Here is a 24596-nt window from a genome sequence, read left to right on the forward strand (position 1 = left end):
TTTAAAGTTTTACTGATTTTCACGACGCGCAAGTACGGTTAGTGACATCGGGCGCAAATGCATCTTACATAATAGTAAAGGCGAAGTAGATGAAGTCATATGCAATCGCCTCTCATATCATTCGACTGACCCTGCATGCACGTGACTCAAGTTCTTTTTGAAATTGAATAAAAACGAAGAACTTGTGACCTCCTCATTACAATCGCCTATGATTGGTGATTACTTGATGGGGAAGTGGCTGTATAGTTGCAATTTTGCGAACGTCCGATTTTGATTGAACTTCAACCGTTCTTAGTGTTTGATTAAACACTACAGTGGAACCTCGTTATAAAGAGGTTGGATATTAGAAGACCCTCGTACGACAAGGTGATTCTTGCATGTCCCAACTCTTTATACACATGTGCTGTATGTCCTTTGTTATTATAATCCGTGATATACATGTAGAGAGAAACCGATTTAACAAGGTAATTGTCTTGGTTTTAAAGGGATCGTATAGTTTTGGTTGAGACCTAATTTCATGTTTCTATCATCTATTGGTGAGATAATGAGAAACCTCTTATGAAATATGAAAGAGCATGTGATTCCATGAGGAATCCAATGTTTATTTGATGAAAATTGGTTTTGAAATGGCTGAGATACCCAAAACAGAGAGATTCTAATAAAGTGTGGGACCCACACTTTATTACGATCGCTTTGTTTTAGTGTGTTTTTGGAAGTTTCAATCATTCTAAACCCGATTTTCATCAAATAAACTTTGAATTCCTCTTAAAATGGTATGCTTTGTACTATTTCATAAGTGTTTTCTTGGTATCTTGCAAAAACTTAAAAGCCCAATTCTCATCTCCACCAATACTGTACTATCCCTTTAAGGTCCTCGTTATATCGAGGTTTCCCTGCATCAAAATAATGAAAGCCAACTTTAAATGGGAGCGGATTTCCACTTTAAGAGCCTATGCAATATTATGAAATGTACCTGTCACATAAATAGCATGGTCAGCAGGCACAACGAACCCTTTGATATGGCCAACTAATTTCAGACTGAAAGGGGAAACGATCTCAAAGAAATATACGGAACTTGTTCGTCACATTGAAACCGCCTGCTCTTTGTGCGTTTGCAAGACAATTCACGTAGGCTGTAGCTGAATGCTGTGAAACTATACGTAATGGTATACTTCTCCCCGACTTAGGCAAAGTGTGTAAAGTGTGTACTCTGTGATCACAGAAGAAATAATGTTAAGCCGTCTGTATGAGCGAAATGAACTAAAAATGTGCCGAGTGTGCGTCACAACTATGGGAAACCCCTAACCACTTATATTCCGAATAAATTTGTAACTGTTTTGCATAGTGCACAGCATTTACTTGTCGTGTAGGCTTTGTCGGAAAGATTGGCTGCTTAGCAAGTGTGACGATATCACACAATCTCCACATTTAAATGAATTTTAATTAAGATTTATATCTTCGATTCGATCGATTTGTATGTGCGTAAGTGGGTGCGTCTGTGTGTGTGTGTGTGTGTGTGCTTGTATGTGGGTGTGCGTGTGTGTGCGTGTGTGTGTGTGAGTTGTATTTCATGCACGGAATACGCCAAAGAAAGGTTTATATGACATGCTGTCGTATATCCAACTACACTGTACATGTAGGCCTACCGTTTGAGTGTGCTGTCTGGTCGATGAACTCGTCATCGATTTCATAACCAGAAGTTTGGCACGGAAACGTGACCGTATGCTCGGTGTTGACTGTATTTACTAGCATCATTTATCTCAGTTTTATGTCCTACACGGATTCATAGTTGTTGCCTGTACACGTGAGCAATCGAATTTAAAAGAAATGAAAACAAAAACAAAAACACGGTGAATTGGTTTGTGCTCCCTGAATCAACATATCGTATAGTGTGCCTGAAATTACAGATGTACGAATTGACCATCACCCTGCCTGCCTTTGCCTTCAAAGTCCAAGTTATCAAGCGTTAACTCTGTCATCGAATGGTATCAGTTTCATATCGCACAATTTTAATTAAGTTCTGTCTAAAGAGAAAAGAAAACAAAGGCAAATGTAAAAATCGATTCATCGTGACCCTGCAACACTGCCTTCCTGTTAACTCGTTGCGTTTGGAATCTTTGTAATTGAAAACCGCGATAGTGTTTTGAATTAAAAAAAATATAACCTGTTGCCAATGACGCACACACGTACACGCACGCATACGCAAGCAGTGACAGGCATTTACGATTACCTGTACAGTGTACATGTATTATACAGCAGTATAAGTACATGCATCCAGGATATTAAAAAAAAAATAGATAGATAGAGATAGAGATAGATAGAGACCGTTTATCAAGAATTTAGGATTACACTGACGAGAAATCGGAAACCTCTTATAGAATCTTCCTCTCATTGTAGGTCCTCGAACTAGTAAAGAACTTGGCACATGGTGATCTGCAAGTCATTGGTGCCAGAGTCTCTAACCTTGAAACATTTTATAGAATTAGTTGAGACTTATAGTGGATTTTTTCAGCCGTTTTGTCAGTTTTACTCTGAAAGCAAGTTCGTTCAGTTCACTTCAGTTCAAAAGCAGCGTCCAAAAGAGTATTGCTCTGATTCAACAAAAGTTGACATCATTAAGTGATTTTTCGATACATTCGTGTGTGAAGGCAGTAGCTTGATAGACGATGAAGAAATTATGTGTATCAGATTATGTTCAGGGTATCTCACCGAGTGGTGTTTGAACTGTTGAAGTTTTCATTGGTATTGTAGGCATCAATGAGGATGAAAAATCTAACTCTTTCGCTACGATTCTGTCAAACTGATTGGCACCATCCAATGAATATAAAAGCGGATCTAAATTAAAGAAAAGGTGTTCCCCATGCCCGTGTGCAAGATTACTTTAATGAGCTACATGTAGGCTCATAATGCAGGCAGTGCAAGTGCATGTTGACATGAATTCATTCCTAATATCCTGATGATCGCATTGATGCGCTCAAAAGAGTATTTAGATACGTGTCATATTATTTCATTAAAATATTTCGACAATTTTCTTTGGATTACTTGGAGACGCTCACAAAAACCTTCCTTGCCAAGATTCTGCCAGTGACATCCTCTGTCAATCATTTTTAAAATATTAATATGAATGACAAAAGATATTGGAATGCACCTTTCCCTAGACATAGTATAACTTGCATATTAATTCCCTGTAATGTCTTTTGTCGATAGTATTGACAGGTGAACGTAATTATCATACAGTAAACCATATCTGACTGCTAACTAGCATTTTGAAAGCCTTTTCTTCTTTAATTTAATTTCATAAGAAATGAGGGTCCCATTCGACGTTAAAGAATATGTGAAAAGAGAAAACATGTGCAAACTATATTTAGCAATTATGATATTGCTCTAAAATGGTGTATTTAAATGGTTTGGCGTATACATACATTTTGCAAGACAATCACACTCACAAGCAGTATAGGGTAATTATTATCTTCAACACGAACATAGAGGTATAGGGACATCTTCACAATATATTGTACATGTGATGAAAATGTAATCATTCATTGTTAAGATATTGGGGAATTAAAGGGGATGGCTAGTAACTGATCAGTGGGAATTAGTGGGAATGCTGGGGGATGATTGTTCCAGTCCTTGTGGGATTCATTCAAGAGTAGGCACTACATTATATGTCTATTGTTGTGTGAAAATTGGTCAGGGCGATCGCCCTGACACTGTATACAGGCATGCAAACCTGCAAACATTGAACTGCGCATTACTTGAATAATATGAGACCGTTCTGAAACAAATAATTTTCACACAACAATAGATATATAATGTACTCTTAAATGAATCCCACAAGGATTGGAACAATCATCCCCCAGCATTCCCACTGATCAGTTACTAGCCATCCCCTTTAAGCTTATTTTATTTCCTCTATGACCTTAAACTTCATGACCCCAAGTTTAGTTGTTTCTCTATTACTTTAAACAGACTAACATGAACACACCCTGCAAGTTTGGTGAAAATCCGATCATCCGCGTTCTTGAGTTGTTGGTAGATTTGGCGTATTTTATGTCCTTTGTGACCCCATGACCTTGGCCTATAACCTTAATTTTAATGATCCCCATTGTTTTGGTTTTTTTTTTTCCTTTTCGTTTTTTTTTCTTTTCGTTTCTTTCTTACTGCTCTATAAACAGACAGACAAACAGATGGAACCGAAAACATATAATCAGGGGCCTGTTTCATAAAGAGTTGCGATTGATCTTACGCTCGATTTATTGAGCGTAGCTCGGTGAATCGAACGTAAGTTCAATATTGAAGGTATAGGCCTTAGGATTGTTTTATAAAGACACGCCTGATTTTAAGAAAAATCAAGCGTAACTTTCAGTAGATGGGCGTTACTTGCGATCAATCACAAAATTGTTTATGAAACGCAATTTGCGATTGATTGCAATTTACGAGAAATCCTTGTGAAACAGGCCCCAGATACTGCTTTCGGCAGATTTTACTCAAGTTGCCGAATCCGCCGGTGTGGCGACAGGTTTTACCTACTTACGGAGGTATAACTAATGGAGAAGGTTTGTATGTCGTTATTTTGTATGTTTGTTTTTGTTGCACGTCAGAGGGTACATGAATGCCCAGGAGGACTTGATGATTAGTATACATTCAAGCAATAGGAAATGTTCTTTAGACATCGAACAAAAGGTAATGTTTGCGATGTCACAAGCAGTATGAAAAGGGCTGCGTTTCTTGAAACTGTAACGACATGACTTTGGTCCGGGATAAAACTGTTAAAGGGCATATGCCATTCCTTAACGTAATTCCTTGCCTAAATTATTTATGTCTGTTATCATGGTGGGTTGTGACAATGGCCATATGACCTCGAGTGACTGCAAGCTGACGACAAACAAACGACGATGTGGTATCGATAATACGAGAGACCGTGAGAGGGCGTCGATGATTCTTGTGGAAAATGTCATTGTATCATTATGAATATTCTGATGAATCGAAATCGAGATACGTATCTGTAAATTAAAGGGTAACGAAGGCTTCCCACACTGCATACATTTTGCGAATTTCACGAAGTTTCTTCGAAAGCAGATACTCTTATTCTAAGCTTTAATGAAGCTGTATCGTTTCAACTCCACACGATGTCTTGCGTACCCCTGGCGGGATTCAGTGCTGCGACATTATTATTATGTTCATATGTCGAAGCCATATACATGTACACTCACATCGCCGGCTTTATGATACATGTATGTGGTTTCATAAGAAGACATTGAATTCTGGATTATACTCGACATAAATCCCACCAAACACAGTGATTCTTTGACGCATGACTTTGTGATGATGATCCTCTCGTCTAGGTGTCCTTGTACGTGTACGTACAAGACGCGTGCTGCATGCATGTTAGGTTGAGTTTTCAAACTGTCATACGCCTCTCGAGTTTTCTGCACGAGAATAAAGCTCAAGCATTTACATTGATATAGAGTGCACTGAGTAAATAAAGATATATTATACACATCGGCAAAGTCTGACGAAAGTCGGACAATCCGTTTAAAAGTTGTGACTTTTCAAAGTTTCGGTGCCGCCGTGGCTAGATGAAAAGACAACTATACACATTTCGTGACGTCACTAACTGAAAACGAAATAAAAAAAATATACAGTATAAAGCGAATTCCACAAAATAAATTTTTAGATAAAAATTTCACATGCCCACGATTTGCTAATGTCATCATTATGTTAATAATATTTTCCCTGCTTTCTGAAATAGGATAGGCCAATTATCGACCAAAAATCTTCAATCCAAAGTTGCTGAAGACCAGTCCTTTAAAGAGGTTCGCGGCCATCAGTCGGCAACTGATTGCCGACATTTTCACGACCATAATGACCAGAAAAACTTTTTGCCGACCAGCTTGGTAGGCAAAATGTTGTCGATGTAGCATAGAACACCTCTAGCTGACCAAAACCGGTCGCCTACACCTTATAAATAATCATTAATAGGGCCTATATTAATATTTAAAAACAAACAAACAAGCAGACAAACAAAAACATTGTAAGAACCTCCGACAATCATCTGAGTGATCTCAGAGGTCGTAGAATGGTCGGCGATAGGTTTATGAGACTGGGACACACTCACCTTAAAAAAGTATGATAATATTGAAGCGTGTGTAGGATTCATCACTTTTGCCAGCCTAGAAGAACATAAAGTTTGGGTAGCAGCAGCACTTTACAAAATTCATGTCATGTCATGTCATCCTGTCATGCGCTTATATAGACGGATGTACGTAATAGAGAATCAGCGTTGTCTTTCCTTTCTACGTATATCTCAGGTTTCTACATATTTCGTTTTATTTTTATGAACAAAATTGTGTGTTCACCCGCAGGTTGAATCCTATCACAGATGTGTATGTGTGTATAGCTACTAATGATCACATCATGGTGTTACCTACATACTATGTATTTAATGCGATTCTTCATTCAATTGAGCTTGGCTTGCCGAAGAGCGATCACTGCCATGCTCTCACTTGCTCCGCCTTCACGCGACAATCCACAAGCTTTGTAGATGGAAAACAATCACAAGTTGCGATAAGTATCAATCCAATCTAGCCCGAAATATGAGAGGCAAATATTCGATAATTTGAGAGAAAACGAGAAATGTAGGCGTAATCTTGTGAAATAAGTTGATTAGAGATCATTAGAAATTTGAAGAGTCTGTGACCAAGCAAATCAATACATATAATTATATGAATGGTTTACACTTAGTACCTGGAGTTAATTCAGAAGGGGATTCTTTTTATTTTTACTTTTTAATCATCGTGGAGCATTAACAAAATAATAGTTAACATCCTGATGAAAAAAACACAGTTCTAAGCAACAAATAAGGCGACATTTATGAGTTTTAATGGGTTGATAAAATATGAAAGAATTAAGCCCTTCAGGTTTTCTGCCAAGACCTTTTTTTTTTCCTGCGACGAATAGCGGCAACATACTATTCAAACACAAATATTCATATGCACACACAAACACACATACACATACACACGCACACACACACACACACAGACTCTACGCAGATACAAATCGATCAAAGATAAATCTAAATCAGAATTCATTCGTTTAAATATTTGACTATTGTCACACACGCAAAGCAGCCAATCTTCCATTTTACATTACTCCCTTGGCTTTGTGACGTGAAAGTGAAAATAAATCCATGTCGAGCTAAAGTATAGATTACTTATCATGTCAAAGCTGTATGCAAAGACGCCAGGCAGTGCGTTGAGGGGGAACAACCATGTACCCATAAACAGGCCTTGTTTCTCTTATATCGTGTTTTGTCTGTTTGCTGCTACTGCTGTTGTTGTTTCTGGCTTATTTCTAAATCATGATGCCAAGACCGCACTACAGAAGGTAAGAGGCACTATCAGAGCAGCAAACTGTCTTTGTGTTCATGCGGCATGATATCTATTAACCGAATGCAGTGATTATATGGAGAGTGTAGAGTATATTATATAATAGAGAGAGAGATAGAGAGATATATGTGTGTGTGTATATATGTATATCTATCTATCTATGTATATATCTATATCTATATATATATATATATATATATACATGCATATATATATATATATATATAAATCTAGGTAGATAGATAGATGGAAGCGTATTTTGAAATGGAAAATTATGGATGTCTACAATCACAAGAAATAACGAATCTCTGACCAAAAACAATACTTTGGAAGAAATGGAATGTATTATATTAATAAAAAATCAAACACATGTTAGTAACTTCTTACTATAGTTCACATAATATTGATTGGCAAACACGTACAGGGTGTACGAGAAAAAAATTGACATAGGAAGTAAGTAGAGTAAGGCACATTGCGTCCGTTAGAGAAAACGACACTGCTGTATATTTCGCATTGAAGGAAAATACCATCATGTTGCTTTGTGTAAATGGAAACAGTTAAGTCAGAGAAGTCGGCCTGTGAACATTTTGGAAAAAATAGGACAAATGAAAGCTATGAATTGCAACGGACTAAAGGGTAAGACAAATTGGAAATTTTGTGGGATCTATAGGTGTTGAGTAGTTATCCCTTTGTATATGGTACACAAAATTTCACTAATATTCATTTTCCTCAAATATTTAGGCACAAAGACAGCACTTATCCGCTGAGAAAGAAATTTTTCTCGGAAGAAAAATGAAAATAAGTGAAATTTTAAGAACAAGGTGAGAAGAGACCTGCTCAACACCTCTCCAGTGCATTACACAAAGTTGCCAATTTATCTTATGCTCTAAACTTTTACAAGTCATATTTTTTTGTGTGTGTGTCTGTAATTTTACCTCCAAATTATCATCAATTTTTCTTCCACTGATATTTTTGTTTTCATACACAAAAACAAAACTAAAATACACCAGAATGGAATTCCCATAATTAAGTCTACTCCGAGTATCAATAAAGCTTTAAGTTGTCCATTTTGACCAGACGGGAAAAAGGTGGGAGAAACTAGCCTTGCGAAAGCTCAAAAGATAAGCAAACAAAACGACACAAAACTCTGCTATAAAGCTCCTGCCACTTGGAGCACACTTTATAGCGCCCAGAAAGGGGGGGGGGGGGGATTCATCTCGCGAACGGTAGGCTTTGCGAACGGTTGTCTTTACGCGCCTGAAGGTTGAGGAATTGTGATTTTTCTGCAATATCAAAAAAATTTGTCTTTGTGTCGTAATATGCAAGAAGAGAGCAGCTCAAAATTTGGCTGTCACTTTCACAAATAAAAATCATTTTGGTTATTCTGAACACATTATACTTTCTTTCATCCATTTTTTTTTTTGGGGGGGGGGTGCTTAATCCAATTCTTGTTAATTCTCGTTTTAGTCGATTTTGTTTAGCCATTTAGTTTCTTACCAAACGAAGACAGTTCGAATTTCAACATAATAATGTACAGCTGTACTACTACAAGCGCAATCAACCAATGGCCATGGTATTGATTTATTAAAAAAAAAGAGAGAAACAGCAAACAAACAAACAAAATAAAAATGTGCAAAAGATGACATATCATGAAATACGAATGTGACGTTGTTCTGTCATGTGTCGGCAGGAAAACTTCTTGAGGGGAGGTTATTGGGAGCCGCCCCCTCGCCCTTTACGGATTAAACGGGGCGTTTTCCTATTTTTCTGATAAACACATCTCGTTACCAACAATTCGTAGGAGAGTAAGAGAAATACTACAGTTGACAAGAGCTTTACAAATAATTACTTACGGCAATACATCGGTGTCGGTCATTACCGGTTGAATCAAGAGTGTGAGAAAATGATGGCTATACAATGTACCAGAAATGAAAAATGAAATCGAAGTGTGGCAAGAAACCGGCTCTTTTAATGCCCTCTTGATGTGGAATATATACACTGCAGGTATTGCCTGTGATTTTAGCCCATTGTAACAGGATAGTTTACTTAATTCATTGACAGTTTCTGACAATTATAGATAAAGTGCGACTTACGATTTGTTCTAATTATTTATTTATTCATTCATTTATTCAAATATCTTTATTCAGAATAGCTCGATCAGCATGCTGATTTACATCAAGGTCCTGATGATGACGAGTTTCTACTAGACAAAATATGTCACAATATTCTTCATCCATTCTTACGGGTGAGGATCAATACGAGTCAAGGATGGTTTTGATATACATTTATATTTAGGGCGACCCCAAACACAAACGCAAGCATAATTTTCAACATTCATCACCAATATCAAGGGAAGTCTTCTCGGTATGGTGTAATAAAATTCGCAGAAGTTTCAACTGGGTTGTTCAATCCGTGGTGACATTATTCATGCGCCTTATTGTCATCTATATGAACAAAAGCTCACGGTTTCTAGCTTCTACACGGATACCCTCAAACAGTGACTATACTATTTTGAAGCTCTGGGGAAAAAAACGACGAAAGAAAAGTTATATTGTACGATCCAGTAATACAGGGGGCAAGTACTGCAGATGGCGGTCAACATACGCCACAACTTAGCATACAGTGGGATTCCATGTAACTTTGATTCTTCTCACATTCGCCATCCTGGGCCCACTCCGCACAATTGTTGCTGCTGTCGTAGCAGTTTGGGTCGTCTGCAAATGTGAATCGAACAAGAGGGAATTAAAATAATGAGAGGAAAGGAAATGCACTCTGTAAAGAAAAAGTCATTTTAAAGAAGCAATGAAACAGCAGTATAAAGGTTTTCCACAAGACATAGAGCCTACTCATGCAATTTCATAGACAATTATAGCTCTTTCGCTGACCTTGCCCCTTTATGTTCATTACAACAAAAACAAAACAAAACAGAAAAGAAAAAGCAGTAGCTCCCTTTATATTAGACATGGGGATAGGTTTAATGCGTTGCTTAAGGACTAAAATTTTTGAAATCATTTCATATCGCATGAGATGCAGTAACTATATATATTATATAAGTATAGAAATACAACGCTGAAGCACTTTATTGTGGTTAATTTACACCTCAAGGTGAAGGAAAGCTCGGAATACATCGTGCATTGATTCGGAATATGAGCATCTGAAGATAATAAGGCCATAAAATGCCTAAGACTTTATCAAGATCTGTCAAGTTTTGCTGAGTAAGTCCGAGAAGCTCACGTCGAAGGTAGATGATTTTTGTTATCATAGTATGGATTCTTTTTTGTCTCCTTTATACGTGAAATTCGATTCTATATTTCTTTTTCTTTTTGTCTCATTCAAAACCTCAGATGAAACTCACAGCTTTCTATACATTACCATATCTAATCACACAGACATGATAGATTAAAAGAGTAATTCGCCAATACGTCTACACACTTACACACAAACACACATTCTTATAATATGAGTGTACAAAAGTACAGACTGTACAACTCGAGACATCCATCCTGACGCACCTATTGACGTGAAAACATGAGCGCATCATAGTGCACAACTACATACTTAACACACACACACACACACACACACACACACAAACACATGTACATAGAATATAGCATGCTCCCATTTACCACAGCAGAATAAAACACACTGAAATAAAGTTTATTTCTTGTTTCTTTAAGCACAAAACATACCTCTCTCTATAGTAATGATCGGTGTGCATGCAGAAGACGGACATGAACACATATTAGAATCAGGCAAACAAGCAAACAAAATTAATAAACTGGGCGTTGGAAATCGATGTATGAATAATTAGAGCTCACCGTCGCAGGCGTGACAAGCCCGCCTACAATTGGGTCTCATCCACGCTGGGTTGATCTCACATTCCCCTCGTCTGGCCCAGTCCTGGCAGTGGGTCTCCGTGTCAATGCACTCTGGAAGGAGAACAACATCGATTTACAAGCCTAGCTGTTTTCATTGTGTTAATTCATATTTATTTGTCTTCGACAATTTATCAATGTGTGGGTACGAGACCGCATGAACTTACACTCTCGTTTGGAACACACATCGCAAGTGCAACTTAATCACACTTAATCACACGATATAGGTACAGGTTGTATTATTTTTCATCTACCGGACAATGAATGCTTTCCTCGTTATGATACCAAGTGAGTTGTCATTCAAATAATCGCAGTCAAAGCTCCTTATCACGACATGCCCTATGTCTTTGGAAAGGTTTGAAGAAAAAACAACAACAAAGAAATCATGCTGCTGTCGGATTGCATATTATGGATGCTATTATTATTTAGAAAGATTTGTGCAGAAATCAGCAGGTCGTGATGTAACGGGACAGAAGGCGCAGATGGTTGAAATATTTACAGCAAGTAATTATTGTACATAGACTACATGATTATTCGAGGCAAGAGCTGAAGGGTGAAGAACAGGCGGATCCAGGCGGCCAAATTTTTCTTCTTTTTTTTCATTGACTCCATCGCCTCGTCATGGTAAGTGGACAATAATCATATCCCACCTACGTTCGACCCATTCGACAAGGCCACTTGATTGACACTTGATTGGCAGAGCTGTCGCGTAGTCGGTGGTATAAGGATGAAATAATTTGCTCGCTCTTGTGACGTATAATTTAGTGTAATTGCCGATCGTGTGGTACGAGGTCATTTGATCACAAAATAGTTACGTAACCATTGATTTGCCTCCATCACTGCGTCCTCTCTTCAAACCTTTCTATACTTTTTCCTCGTTCTTACATCACCCACAGCGATAGACCTCTCAGCAAGTAATTACGGGCGTGAATGTGTTACCACTCAAGGCGATGAAAATGGTACCAAACAATCAGCTATTTATCATTGACTAAATTACAATGCCGATAGAGGGCGGGTGAAGCTTTCTCTATCAGCCATCAGGGGTACTTTTCATAGAGGAAATAACAGGGGGCGCAGTCTTGCATTATCATAACAAGCACGCGAAATGTCCACATTTGTGAGATATATAGTGAGAGAGATAACACGCCATTATAGCAGGGGCGTCACCAGCTTTTTTTCAAGGGGGGTGCGTTTTGACCCTAATGTAACGAGATTTTTTTTTTTTGTTTTTTTGGACAGACATTTGGAATATAGGAAGCTCTCAATCCCTAGACTTTTACTGTTGTTGAGGGAAACCAAGCGGGGAAAGGGCACCGGCGTAGCTAGGATTTCATCTTTTACAGTAAAAAAAACTACCATTTGGAGCTATATTTTTTCGCTTTGGAAATAAAGGGGGGAGGGCGCATCGGGCGCAGCTGCCGGCAATTACTGGCAGCAACATCAGGAGAAAGGGATAACAATTAAATGCGAGCGAGCGGAGCGAGCGAGCTTGAATATTTTGACATTTTACAGTAAAAAAAAAAAAAACCCTGCCGTTTGTTGCTATATTTTTTCGCTTTGGAAATAAAGGGAGGGGGAGCACCGGACGGAACTGCTGGCAATTACTGGCGGCAACATCAGGTGAATTGCATAACGATTAAATGCGAGCGAGCTTGAAAATTTTACATTTTACAGTCCAAAAGCTGCCGTTCTTAGCCATATTTTTTCGCTTTGGAAATCAAGGAAGGGGGGCGCACCGGGCGGAACTGCTGGCAATTACTGGCAGCAACATCAGGTGAATTGCATAACGATTAAATGCGAGCGAGCGAAGAGAGCGAGCTTGAAAATTTTACATTTTACAGTCCAAAAACTGCCGTTCTTAGCCATATTTTTTCGCTTTGGAAATTAAGGGGGGGGGGGAGCGCATGCCATCGGGCGCAACTGCTGGCAATTACTGGCACTGGCAGCAACCAGGTGAATTGCATAACGATTCAATGCGAGCGAGCGATGAGAGCAAGCTTAAAAATTTTGACATTTTACAGTAGAAAAACTGCCGTTTGTAGCTGTATTTTTTCGCTTTTTTAAATTAAGGGGGGGGGGGGCGCACCGGGCGCAACTGCAGACAATTACTGGCAGTAACATCAGGGGAATTGCATAAAGATTAAATGCGAGCGAGCGAAGAGAGCGAGCTTGAAAATTTTACATTTTACAGTCCAAAAACTGCCGTTCTTAGCCATATTTTTTCGCTTTGGAAATTAAGGAAGGGGGCGCACCGGGCGGAACTGCTGGCAATTACTGGCAGCAACATCAGGTGAATTTATAACGATTAAATGCGAGCGCGCTTGAAAATTTTACATTTTACAGTCCAAAAACTGCCGTTCTTAGCCATATTTTTTCGCTATGGAAATTAAGGGGGGGGAGCGCATGCCACCGGGCGCAACTACTGGCAGCAACATCTGGTGAATTACATAACGATTCAATGCGAGCGAGCGAAGAGAGCGAGCTTCAAAATTTTGACATTTTACAGTAGAAAAACTGCCGTTTGTAGCTATATTTTTTCGCTTTGGAAATTAAGGCGGGGGGGGGGGGCGCACCGGGCGCAACTGCAGACAATTACTGGCAGTAACATCAGGTGAATTGTCGAGCGAGCGAAGAGAGCGAGCTTGAAAATTTTATATTTTACAGTCCAAAAACTGCCTTTCTTAGCCATATTTTTTCGCTTTGGAAATAAAGGGAGGGGGCGCACCGGGCGGAACTGCTGGCAATTACTGGCAGCATCATCAGGTGAACTCCATAACGATTAAATGCGAGCGAGCTTTAAAATGTTACATTTTACAGTCCAAAAACTGCCGTTCCTAGCCATATTTTTTCGCTTTGGAAATTAAGGGGGGGGGGGGGGGCGCACCGGGCGCAACTGGACGATTACTGGCAGTAGCATCAGGGGAATTGCATAAAGATTAAATGCGAGCGAGCTTGAAAATTTTGACATTTTGTAGTCCCCAAACTGCCGTTTGATGCTATATCTTTTTGCTTTCGAAATTGAGGGGGCGCACCGGGCGCAACTGCTGGCAATTACTGGCAGCAATATTAGGAGAATTTAGATGCGAGCGAGCGGAGCGAGCGAGCTTGAAAATTGTGACATTTTACAGTCTCAAAACTGCCGTTTGTAGCTATATTTTTTGCAGTAAGGGGGGGGGGCGCACCGGGTGGAACTGCCGGCAATTACTGGCAGCAACTTCAGGAGAATGGCATTACGACTAAATGCCAGCGAGCGAGCTTGAAAATTTTGACATTTTACAGTCCAAAAACTGCCGTTTGTAGCTATATACGTTTTCGCTTTGGAAATTAAGAGGGGGCGGGGGGGGGGGGGACGCCCGGTGCGCCCCTCCCCCTGGATCCGCCACTGGTAGTCAAGGGTGTCGGTTTATGTTCATGACTGGGGGAGGTATGACCAGCGAGGTGGCGTCGAAGTGACCAAATATGGGAAGGATGTCCAAAATCTATGTATATAGTCAACACTGTATAGAATACACTTGCACTAGTAGATAATTATGTATAAAATCAGTGCTGCCAGAACCAGGGGTGCGAATTGCTTTTGCCCACGATTTTTTTTTTTTTTTTTTTTTTTTTTTGTCCCCGATGCAAAATTTCAAAAAAATAAATAAATATATAAAAAATAATAATCATTTAGTGTCCGGCGTTGAGGTCGCTCGCAGACTGAAGGTTTTTTTTTTTTTTTTTTTTTTTTTGTTAAGGGTCTGAAGGGGGGTGCGTTCGCACCCAACGCACCCCCCCTGGTGACGCCCATGTATAGTCACAGTAATGGTCACAGCATGACATGATTTCTAATTACTGCATCACAGCAAAACGTAATGTCACTTCCTAATGTCATCATGTGACCGGGAAAAGGGGCAGAAAATACAATCTAGAGAAATTCGACAGCCTTCATAGTCTTCGCAAGAACAACACATCGCCCCATGAATATCGGCCTACACATCTCGATTACTAGTATTGCAAAGCATGCTATGTGCTCCACAATAAAACAGAACGGAACAAAACAAAACAAAACCAACATAACTTTCCACAGTCCTGGTGTAAGTATACATGCATACGTTGAAAAATATACATTAGTTCTTATTCTTTGACCTCTAATCCTTTTTGCCAACTTGATAAAATAGGCCAGATCTGAGATCTAAATGCCATACATCATAATCCTAAGTAGGCCACCGGCGGACAAAAGTTCGTGGCACAAATTTTCCATGTTCACCAGCTCTGGAGGGTTTGACAGAGTGACAGACAATTCGCCACCACAATGCCAGAGAAGTAGACATTATTTATAATGGACATTCAACATAGGCATGAAAGATCAAAAAGCGGCGAAAGATGGCACGGGGCAAAAGTCATTACTATAGTGGATCACAACATAATCCAATTAACTTTTTAGTGGCCACAAATAAAAAGAAATCTGATAAATCATAGAATAACAAGAGTTTTTTTTATTATTACAATCATTATTATTATTATTATTATTATTATTATTATTATTATTATTATTATTAATATTACTATTATCATAGTGCCTATAATTGGTCGTGTGAAAAAGTCATTAACTGATAAAGGCCTCTCGGTAGGAATAAAGCTACATTGTACACCAGTAGAACCGTGCAACGAAGACATTAAAGTGTTCCTTATACCGGTAACTCTGTCATAGCTGGCGAATATTGATAAGGCGTGTCCGTAACTATAATTATATGCACGTCATGATCGGAGAATCTTCATTGTCTGGCCTCTGCTACCAGTACACGCTGCCTATAATACACTAAATTAAACTTACGTAACCGACCAACACCTAAAATCCAACAGCACTGCTCCAAACAGACCTTTCATCTTGCTGGCTTGCAAACATCTCTGGAATTTCTCATAATAATGAGAAATGTCACATAGTAGCATGAAATATCGTATGTCATATCATGACAAACAAGATGATAACATAGTCTATATAATACATAAGAAATAGCATTCGTAAAAACTTGATAAGATCTTAATTGTGATAATAAATTGCTCTATTCAATTTCTTTCGTATAAAAATATCTTCTTAATTGTAATCACTTCAGAGACGAGATTGCGTTTTTTAATCAATATCAAGACTTGATAGATCTCCATGTAAAAAGAGACATACGTAATTAGAGGTAATCATCGCATTGTACAATCAGCTCGTCTCTGCTCAGCTCATCTACAATAATAACAATAATGATGAGTATCAATTAATTCACAAGATATTATCATCGCGCCTGCCGGAGATTATGAAACGTGCTTGAAAACGACCTTTCACGAGCGGGCATTCAATGTTTACCATACAAAGCTCGACCAATGCAGGTCTTGCGTCACATTGCGTTCACAACCTATGCCATGTTATACCTTAGGCACCCCTCGGGTTTTTAGCATCGGCTACTTGAGCTCTGCTTTCAAGAACAGATTTAAGATAAATATAGCAAACAGACAAAGAAACAAACAAAAACAAAAAGCTCCTGAAAACTACTGATTCAATATAGCGGCGAGCCAGTGGAATAAAATGGAATCCATATAGGTGCCTGAGCTTTCGATCTTAGCAGAATCCTTGTCAGAGGCAAAATTACCCTTTTTGCGTGTTTGTCATGTCGCATCTGACAAACATTCTGTTTGGTTCAAAAGTTTAGGCCCCCTTTGACTCCAGATTTAAATGAAAATAATTTGAAATAATCTGAAATCAAAAGAAGGAAAGAGGCCATGAGAGGGTGAGAGACATAAATAATGAGGCAGACGGACAGAAAAGACAAAAGAAATGAAGAGAGAGAAAACAAAAACAGAAATAAAACAGAAAACTCCTCCTGTCTTTACCTGCGTAGGGATCCGCTGGTGTGTCGGGCTCGGGTTCTCCGACTTGCGGATCGGGATCCGGCTGCTGCGGCTCGGGCTCCTCCGGTGGTGTGCATACTGCGCAACTCAGGGCGCAATTCTTAGTCATGTACTCCGTGTTTCCGGAACATTCGCCGTTCTCTGCCCATGCGTCACAATCTCTGTGTTTATCGACGCATTCTGTGGATGGCAAATGGTTTAAAACGGCACGCTAAAAGATATTGAGTTCGAGCTTTCATTAAAATAATCATGTCAAACTATATATATAATATAAAAAAGGACCCTCCTGAATATAGCCTATCTAAAGCACCCTATATCAGAAAGCTTTTAGAGTTACTGTTACTGTTGTTGTTGTTGTTGTCGTCGTCGTCGTCGTCGTCGTCGTAGTAGTCGTAGTTTTGATGTCCGATTTCCCGAGTAGGCTGCCATGGAATTCAAACCAGGCACCTCATGCATGATATTCGGCGCATGATCTTATCCAGTAATGAGTCATAAAATCTATTACACATAATATCAAGATACTGTTTGCTATAGTACACGGTATAGCAAAAAAAAAGGCGTGACTTTTCATCTGAGGATAGGTTCAAAGGAGTCTCTGAGGCATTTATGCCGTGTTGATGGTTCGGGGTCATCCCACACGACCGACAACCACGAGGCATATACGATCCAAGAGTTCGACATTGAAAAAATGTCCACGAGGCATGCAGCCCAAGGGTCGTACAGCCCATGAATTTGACACTAGGCAAACAAGGCCCACGAGTTCAACACTAGACAGACAAGCGTCACGAGTTCGACACTAGGCAAATAAGGCCCACGAGTTCAACATCACGAGTTCGACACTATGCAAAAATGGCCCATGAGTTCGGCATTATACGGGGCTTAATGTGCCGGTCTTGTGGGCCTTGTTTGCTTTAGTATTGTCGAACTTGTGGGCCTCGTTTGCCTATAGCGTCAGACTCAATACATGGGCCTTATTTGCTGAGTGTCGAACTCTTGGGCTGTATGACTCGTGGGCTGTATGAGTCATGAGCTGTATGACTCATGGACTGTATGACTTGTGAACTGTATGATTCGTGGGTGTCGAACTCGTGACGTGCACCCAATGGTTCACTGTAAGTTAGAGGCTATAGGGTACTTCCAGTATCCAAACCCCTAAAACAAAGCAAAGACGGAGAGAGAAGATATAGAACTGAAAGAGTGAGGTTGGAGTGAGAGGAGGGAGATATAGATTGGAGGTCAAATTCTATTTTCTAGTCGCTAGGATCTTTACCAGTCTCTGGAGACTCGGAGACCGGCGTTGGCGATTCAGTTGTTGGAGCTGAAATTACAGGTAACAAGAGAAAGAGAAGAGTTGTGTCATTGCCTGATTACAATGATGATGATGATGATGATGATGCGGTGATAATGATGATGATAATGATGATGATGATGATGATGATGCGGTGATAATGATAATGATGATGATGATGATGATGATGCAGTGATAATGATAATGATGATGATGATGATGCGGTGATAATGATGATGATAATGATGATGATGATGATGATGATGATGATGCGGTGATAATGATGATGATAATGATGCGGTGATGATGATGCGGTGATGATGATGATGATAATGATGATGATGATGATGATGATGCGGTGATAATGATGACAATGATGATGATGATGATAATGATGATGATGATGATAATGATGAAGATAATGATGATGATGATGCGGTGATGATGATGATGATGATAATGATGATGATGCGGTGATGATGATGATGATGATAATGATAATGATGAAGATGATGATGATGATGATGATAATGATGATGATGATGATGCGGTGATAATGATGATGATGATGATGATAATGATGATAAATGATGATGACCATGATGATGATGGTATTGACGATGATGAAGACTATGATGATGATGGTGATGATGATGATAATGATGGCAATCAATATTTCCCCTGATAGTGCTATGACTTATGCCAACAGCACTTAAAAAGCGCTGATAGCTACGGACATTTCCATCGATCAGACTAAATGTAAGATATAAAAACAGATCATTTCGGCAACAAACCAGATTTAAATATCTATTTCGGAAAATGATAATTACACTGTATTGTAATATTCTCACAAGATTGTTTTTGTTTTCAAGATTACTGTCATTCATTGTTTCAGTAGCATTACTTCCTTAAACATGAAATCATGTCAGCCTTTATTAAAGAAAAACAAATCAACACCAAGAAACAAAACAAAACAAAATTGTTAGGCAAACGCCTTGCATTCAACTAGCTGCTTCCGAGAAATGATAATTTCCCATATACATACAATGTAAACCCGGTTTCCGTTCATAATAGATTAATTTGGTCCCATTCATGAGCGGACGAAATAAGTGCCCCGTACAATTACCTTAACTATGCATACAAAAAGAAGCATTCAACATAAAAACACTGAACTCGGGCTGTCGCCTGGTATTACGTGACATGTGGTTTCATTATAATGACAGGACGAAATAAGTGCAGCGTACAATAACCTTAACGATTTACATGTGAAGGGAATTAGCATTCAACATAAAAACACTGAACTCGGGCGGTCGCCTGGTATTAGGCCTATGTGACAATGTTTGAATAGGTCTAACAACAGATTATTAATAACTCACGACAGAAGTCTAAATTGACAGACTGAAAACGGGGGGGGGGGGGACATAAGACAGAAATTAGAGGAGGAAGACATATAGCGAGTGTGTAAAAGACAGAAGGGTGAAGAAGGAAGGAAGGAGAGGGGGTGGGTCTGGAGGAAGAATATGAGAGAAAGCAAGAGGGACGAGAGATGTTCTATACAGGATAGCACGCTTGACATGAGCGCTCTTACCTGAATACATCAATTCACCGCAATTCACGTAAATCTGTGGGCTTTCTGCCGTACCTGCATGTAGAGAGAGATAGGGAAGTGGAATTTAATGACACTTGATGGAAATTGGAAGATAGGCATTATCTATAGTGTTACATTTACTGTTTTATCCAATCAAAATTTGCATCACATCTTCTTAACCTTAACATTAGCTAATACGGGGGGGGGGGGGGAGTATGAAAATAGAATACGAAAATGCCTTGTTCTGTGATCGTATAATTATCGTGTACAGTGTATTTTCATCAAAGTCTACTTGATGTCTAAAATCTTACTATCCCAACCGCATCGGTCGATCAAGCGATTTCGACAAGGGAAGACCTCGTGTATGAGTTTATAGAGAGCTGGGTCGTAGCGTTCCAACTTCTCTCGAGTGTCAACCCCGGAGTGTACCCCGCGCAGTGTCGGCGCCTGCACGCTGAAATAACTCTGCACGCCGTCGGCGAAGTAAACGTCCATGGAATCGTCCGTGCGCGTGCTGGTCCACAGGCCAGAGCGGCGGGCGTTGAAGTAGGCCTCGTTGAGGTCCTTCTGGTACTGGCGCTCCGAGCTGAGGGCGATCCTGAGGAGACTGAGCGCGAAAGAGTGGACAAAGGTGTCCTCGTTGGCCCAGCGGTCGTCTGGCCGACACAACAGGTTCTCCTCAGCCGCTGAGGCCAGTGGGATATAGAGCGTACCTGTACGGAGGTGAGGTGAAAAACGAAAGTGGAGCTGACAGCAGTGGTTTTGTGGATTGTACCAGTGAACTCGGTATACAGGTTGATCCTACAGGTCACAGACCACAGTACTAGCACCTGTTGGGCAAACTCTTTGAGAAAAGTGAAGTTATATGGTTATACATCGCTATTTTCTTATATCAGGGTTTGGCAACCAACAAAATATATAGAAATTTTGAAACTTTTTTGAAACACATGCAGGCAAATTTTGAAGACATAGACAATTTGAAGGGGCATTGGAAAGCTGTTTCCTTTGTCAATAGAGTTTAGTAAATCAGTGTTCTTTGTAACGAAAATCAATGTCCTGACGTTATATTTGATCACTTCACAAGTTACAACAATCCCTAGAAAATAACAGAAGCAATCAGCGCATACACACACTTTACATGTTTTGGGGGCCTGCTTTGACGAATGTAGCTGCAATTATCGATACGGTGCCATTACTGTGAGATTTCGACGAATGAGACATGTTCTCACAATACAAGACTTCGAATTTCCCCTATGCTCTAAATATCCATCTTGACGCAAATTTTGCTAACAAGCCCAGTACGGCAGTAAAGCTTTTGGAGATTTTTTTCGTTATATTTTCATCTTTTTTCATTCATTTGTTATTAACATTATTATTTATTATTATAGCATCGACATTTCGGCGTTACAAATCCCACTTCATTGTGGAGTTTCGTTGCTCAGAACTACCGGAGGGTTTTACCTATCAACACTTTCCCTAATGAAAGCAAAAACAGAAACAGGACCAAACTTTGCTCTGGATAAATCGGTGGAGCGGGGTCAGTGGCACCTCGTTTAGTCAACACAAAACAAACAAACAAACAAACAAACAAACATAGCCAGCAAACACAATTATATGGGTGACTAGGGGGAGGAAGGAAACGGGCAAAAGCCAAATGAACATGTAATGTCATATCACCTATATTCCCTTGACTGACCTCCAAGCGACCGTACCAGGTCATTGTAGCTTTCTGGTAGGTGTGAGTGCTCCGGGAGGTGAAGGGTCAACTCGTTCTCTGCCAGAATAGCGACGCGCGCGAACTTGTCGTACATCTTCTGGCGGAGTTCCCTCCGGTCTGCCAGCATGACGCGCACCACGTAGCACGCGCGCATTACAGCCTCGTCCGACACGCGACTGGAAGCCACAATTGGGATCGCGTAGGCGTTGGTGTACTTTTGGTAGTAGGGACTGCAGAAAAGACGATAAGTTGATGACGAATATTACGTGGATTTACAGTAGATGCAGATAAAGTTTTTAAAAGTGCATTAGGTCCTATACGGTAAAAAAAAACAAAAACAAACAGAGGAAAACGGGGGATATTGAAACACAGAGCATATAATCCGAAATAGACGAGGAAGAAGAAGAAATCGAAGAGGACATTACAAACCATGCAGCTATGATAATAGACAACAAAAATAATAGAAAAACAGGACGCTGATTTTACATATATTTAACAATTTATCAATCAAAGTTGGCATCATGTGTTCACGACGTCAAGTTTGGTTTTGAAATTGTGTGATACAGAAAAAAAATAACATACCTCAAGCCGAGATTAACTCGCACGTGCCGTGGAACTTCCGTGACGTCTTTACACTGCCATGTGTCGAGCGACGCGCCCGGGCGTTCGCCTCGGTTACGCCGAGTGTACTGGAGATACGTTGCTATGGGTTGGGAAAGACAAAAAAGAGTTTTGATTTAATCTATTCATATAATTATTCTATCGAGGGGTTTTCTTTTTCCTTTGACAAAATATGGGTGATCGACGCAGTATCAAGGGCACATGTCTTGTTATGCATGTATACAGTATGTGTGCAATGCGACTGCTATGTTTTAAAGATCTCGTGGATTTAATTTGCTGGGCATATTTTTGACTTAAACTTTTTTACATTCATGTATGCTCACGTACAGATTTGGCTCTCTGAAAACTGAAGCAACGATGATAACAATTATAACAGTGATAATACAATATCAGCACTAACATAAATGAACCTAACCATATTACATGACTTTCAACTATTACACTCACTGCTACCACTGCTAGTACTTATTCTATACTGCTATCACTATACATGTATTTCTACTGTAACTGCACCTGACACTACTACCACCACTCTTACTACTACTACTCCTACTACTACTACTACTACTACTACTACTACTATTACTACTACTACTACAAATAATGTTAAAAACATGTCTCATTATGTTCATCATCACTGTCATCATTATAATTATGGCAGTCGTCAAACAACATAAGTAGACTGTGACACATCTAAGAATTTCATTTTGTAAGCGCTCTATTTTTCACAAAACGAAAAGATTCTTCTATAGGTATCAGACGGTTTGATATTTCGTAATATTTCTACTCTCACTTTAATTTTGCAGTTTCTCAAAACTAGACAAAAACATAGATTATAACTATATCTAGAAAAGCACTCTGAGAGTGCAGACCTCCGCCAAGCATGCAGCTCATTTCCACCCATACGTACTTATATAGCACTGTGTGCTGAAAGTCGCCCGATTTCCCAATATAGAAGCCTTTGAAGACTTCTACGGGAAAGTGAAAAGAATGCACGCTATCCTGCGACTACGTTCTTGAAAATGATTGGTCCGATAATGATGATTAAAATTACATTCGTACTGAAAAATGCAATTACGATGGCACTCGCAGCCGAATCACAAGCGTATAAAATACTATAGGTAGATACACCTGCCTTTACTCGCTATCTTCTTCTAAAATCTCACCCACAATAAAAAATGATCGCAATAGAAACACCAAGTGGCTTACCATATTGCATGGAGTGACGAATAAAGTACGCGGAGGGTTCAGTCGCTTCCGAAAGGGTTCCATTGGCTGTATAATTAGAAAAAAAAAATATGATGATAACGATCAAAAATAAAGAATAATGATACACAGGTACAAAAAAAAAATGATGATCAAGTTTGACCAAACTCTGTTACGAATCGAAAGTGTTTTTCTTTTTCTATTTCTATGAATCACTTCCCTTCTATTCGATGTCGTTTATAAGCACTAACAATGTAAAGAATTACATGCATGTATTCATGATTTGTAAGTTGCAAGTCTATATTATATCTTATATGCGTAGGCATATGTGCACATATCATAATTATGTATACACGTATAAAGTTGGGAAGATATTTAGCTAGATAGAAATATAGATTGACCTGGAATACTATGCTCGTACTTCCTAATAATTTGGTCATTATTTCATATTATTATAACGTTAATTTTCTTTTATAGCGCTTAGCCGAAGTGGCTTACCGGTACCGTCCCCTTCCACGCACTGGCCGCAGCTGAGCCGGCAGTGCCAGTTCATCCAACCCGGGTTACTCTCGCACTCTCCTCGTAGCTCCCACGCCCCGCATTCATCCCTCTCGTCTCGGCAGCCTGAGGAGAAATCAAACAGGCACGCAAATAGAATGAATAAACAAACCAAAACATTGAACGGATTGAACAATACTGTATGTAAAGTATGAAGCGTCAAGAAAAAATAAAATAAGAACAGACCTATATACTGTTATAATATACAGTCAAACCTGTATATAGCGGTTACCCAAGGGAGACAATGGCTGTTATAGGCAGGTAGCCGCTATTGACATGGTGTTTAACACAGCTTTTCTCTTGGGGGACTGTTTTGTGTGTATGTGTGTTTGTGTGTGTGTATGTGTGTGTGTGTGTGTGTGTGTGTGTGTGTGTGTGTGTTTTTGTGTGTGTGTGTGTGTGCGTGTGTGTGCGTGTGTGTGTGTGTGTGTGTGTGTGTGTGTGTGTGTGTGCAAAGCCGTATCCGACAGGTGGC

At 39.5% G+C, this 24596-nt stretch overlaps 1 protein-coding gene across 1 annotated transcript in view; it reads right to left on the reverse strand.

Moving 5' to 3' along the window:
- Nucleotides 1–9561: 9561 nt before the first annotated feature.
- The window catches only part of LOC139731876 (uncharacterized), a 33503-nt gene continuing 18468 nt past the window's right edge, over nt 9562–24596 (reverse strand). The window contains exons 11-20 of the mRNA XM_071642751.1: nt 24062–24187; nt 23567–23632; nt 22319–22439; nt 21716–21966; nt 20331–20732; nt 20020–20073; nt 18414–18461; nt 17126–17323; nt 11213–11323; nt 9562–10105 (exon numbers count right to left, since the gene is read on the reverse strand). Coding sequence (XP_071498852.1) covers nt 9987–10105; nt 11213–11323; nt 17126–17323; nt 18414–18461; nt 20020–20073; nt 20331–20732; nt 21716–21966; nt 22319–22439; nt 23567–23632; nt 24062–24187 — 1496 coding nt within the window. The 3' untranslated portion in view covers nt 9562–9986. The remainder of the gene's footprint in view (nt 10106–11212; nt 11324–17125; nt 17324–18413; nt 18462–20019; nt 20074–20330; nt 20733–21715; nt 21967–22318; nt 22440–23566; nt 23633–24061; nt 24188–24596) is intronic.

This window comes from Diadema antillarum, unplaced genomic scaffold, assembly GCF_040938485.1.
Source record: "Diadema antillarum isolate AM-2024a unplaced genomic scaffold, OU_Dant_1.0 seq00000386_RagTag, whole genome shotgun sequence".
In the NCBI taxonomy this organism is placed as follows: Eukaryota; Metazoa; Echinodermata; class Echinoidea; order Diadematoida; family Diadematidae; genus Diadema; species Diadema antillarum.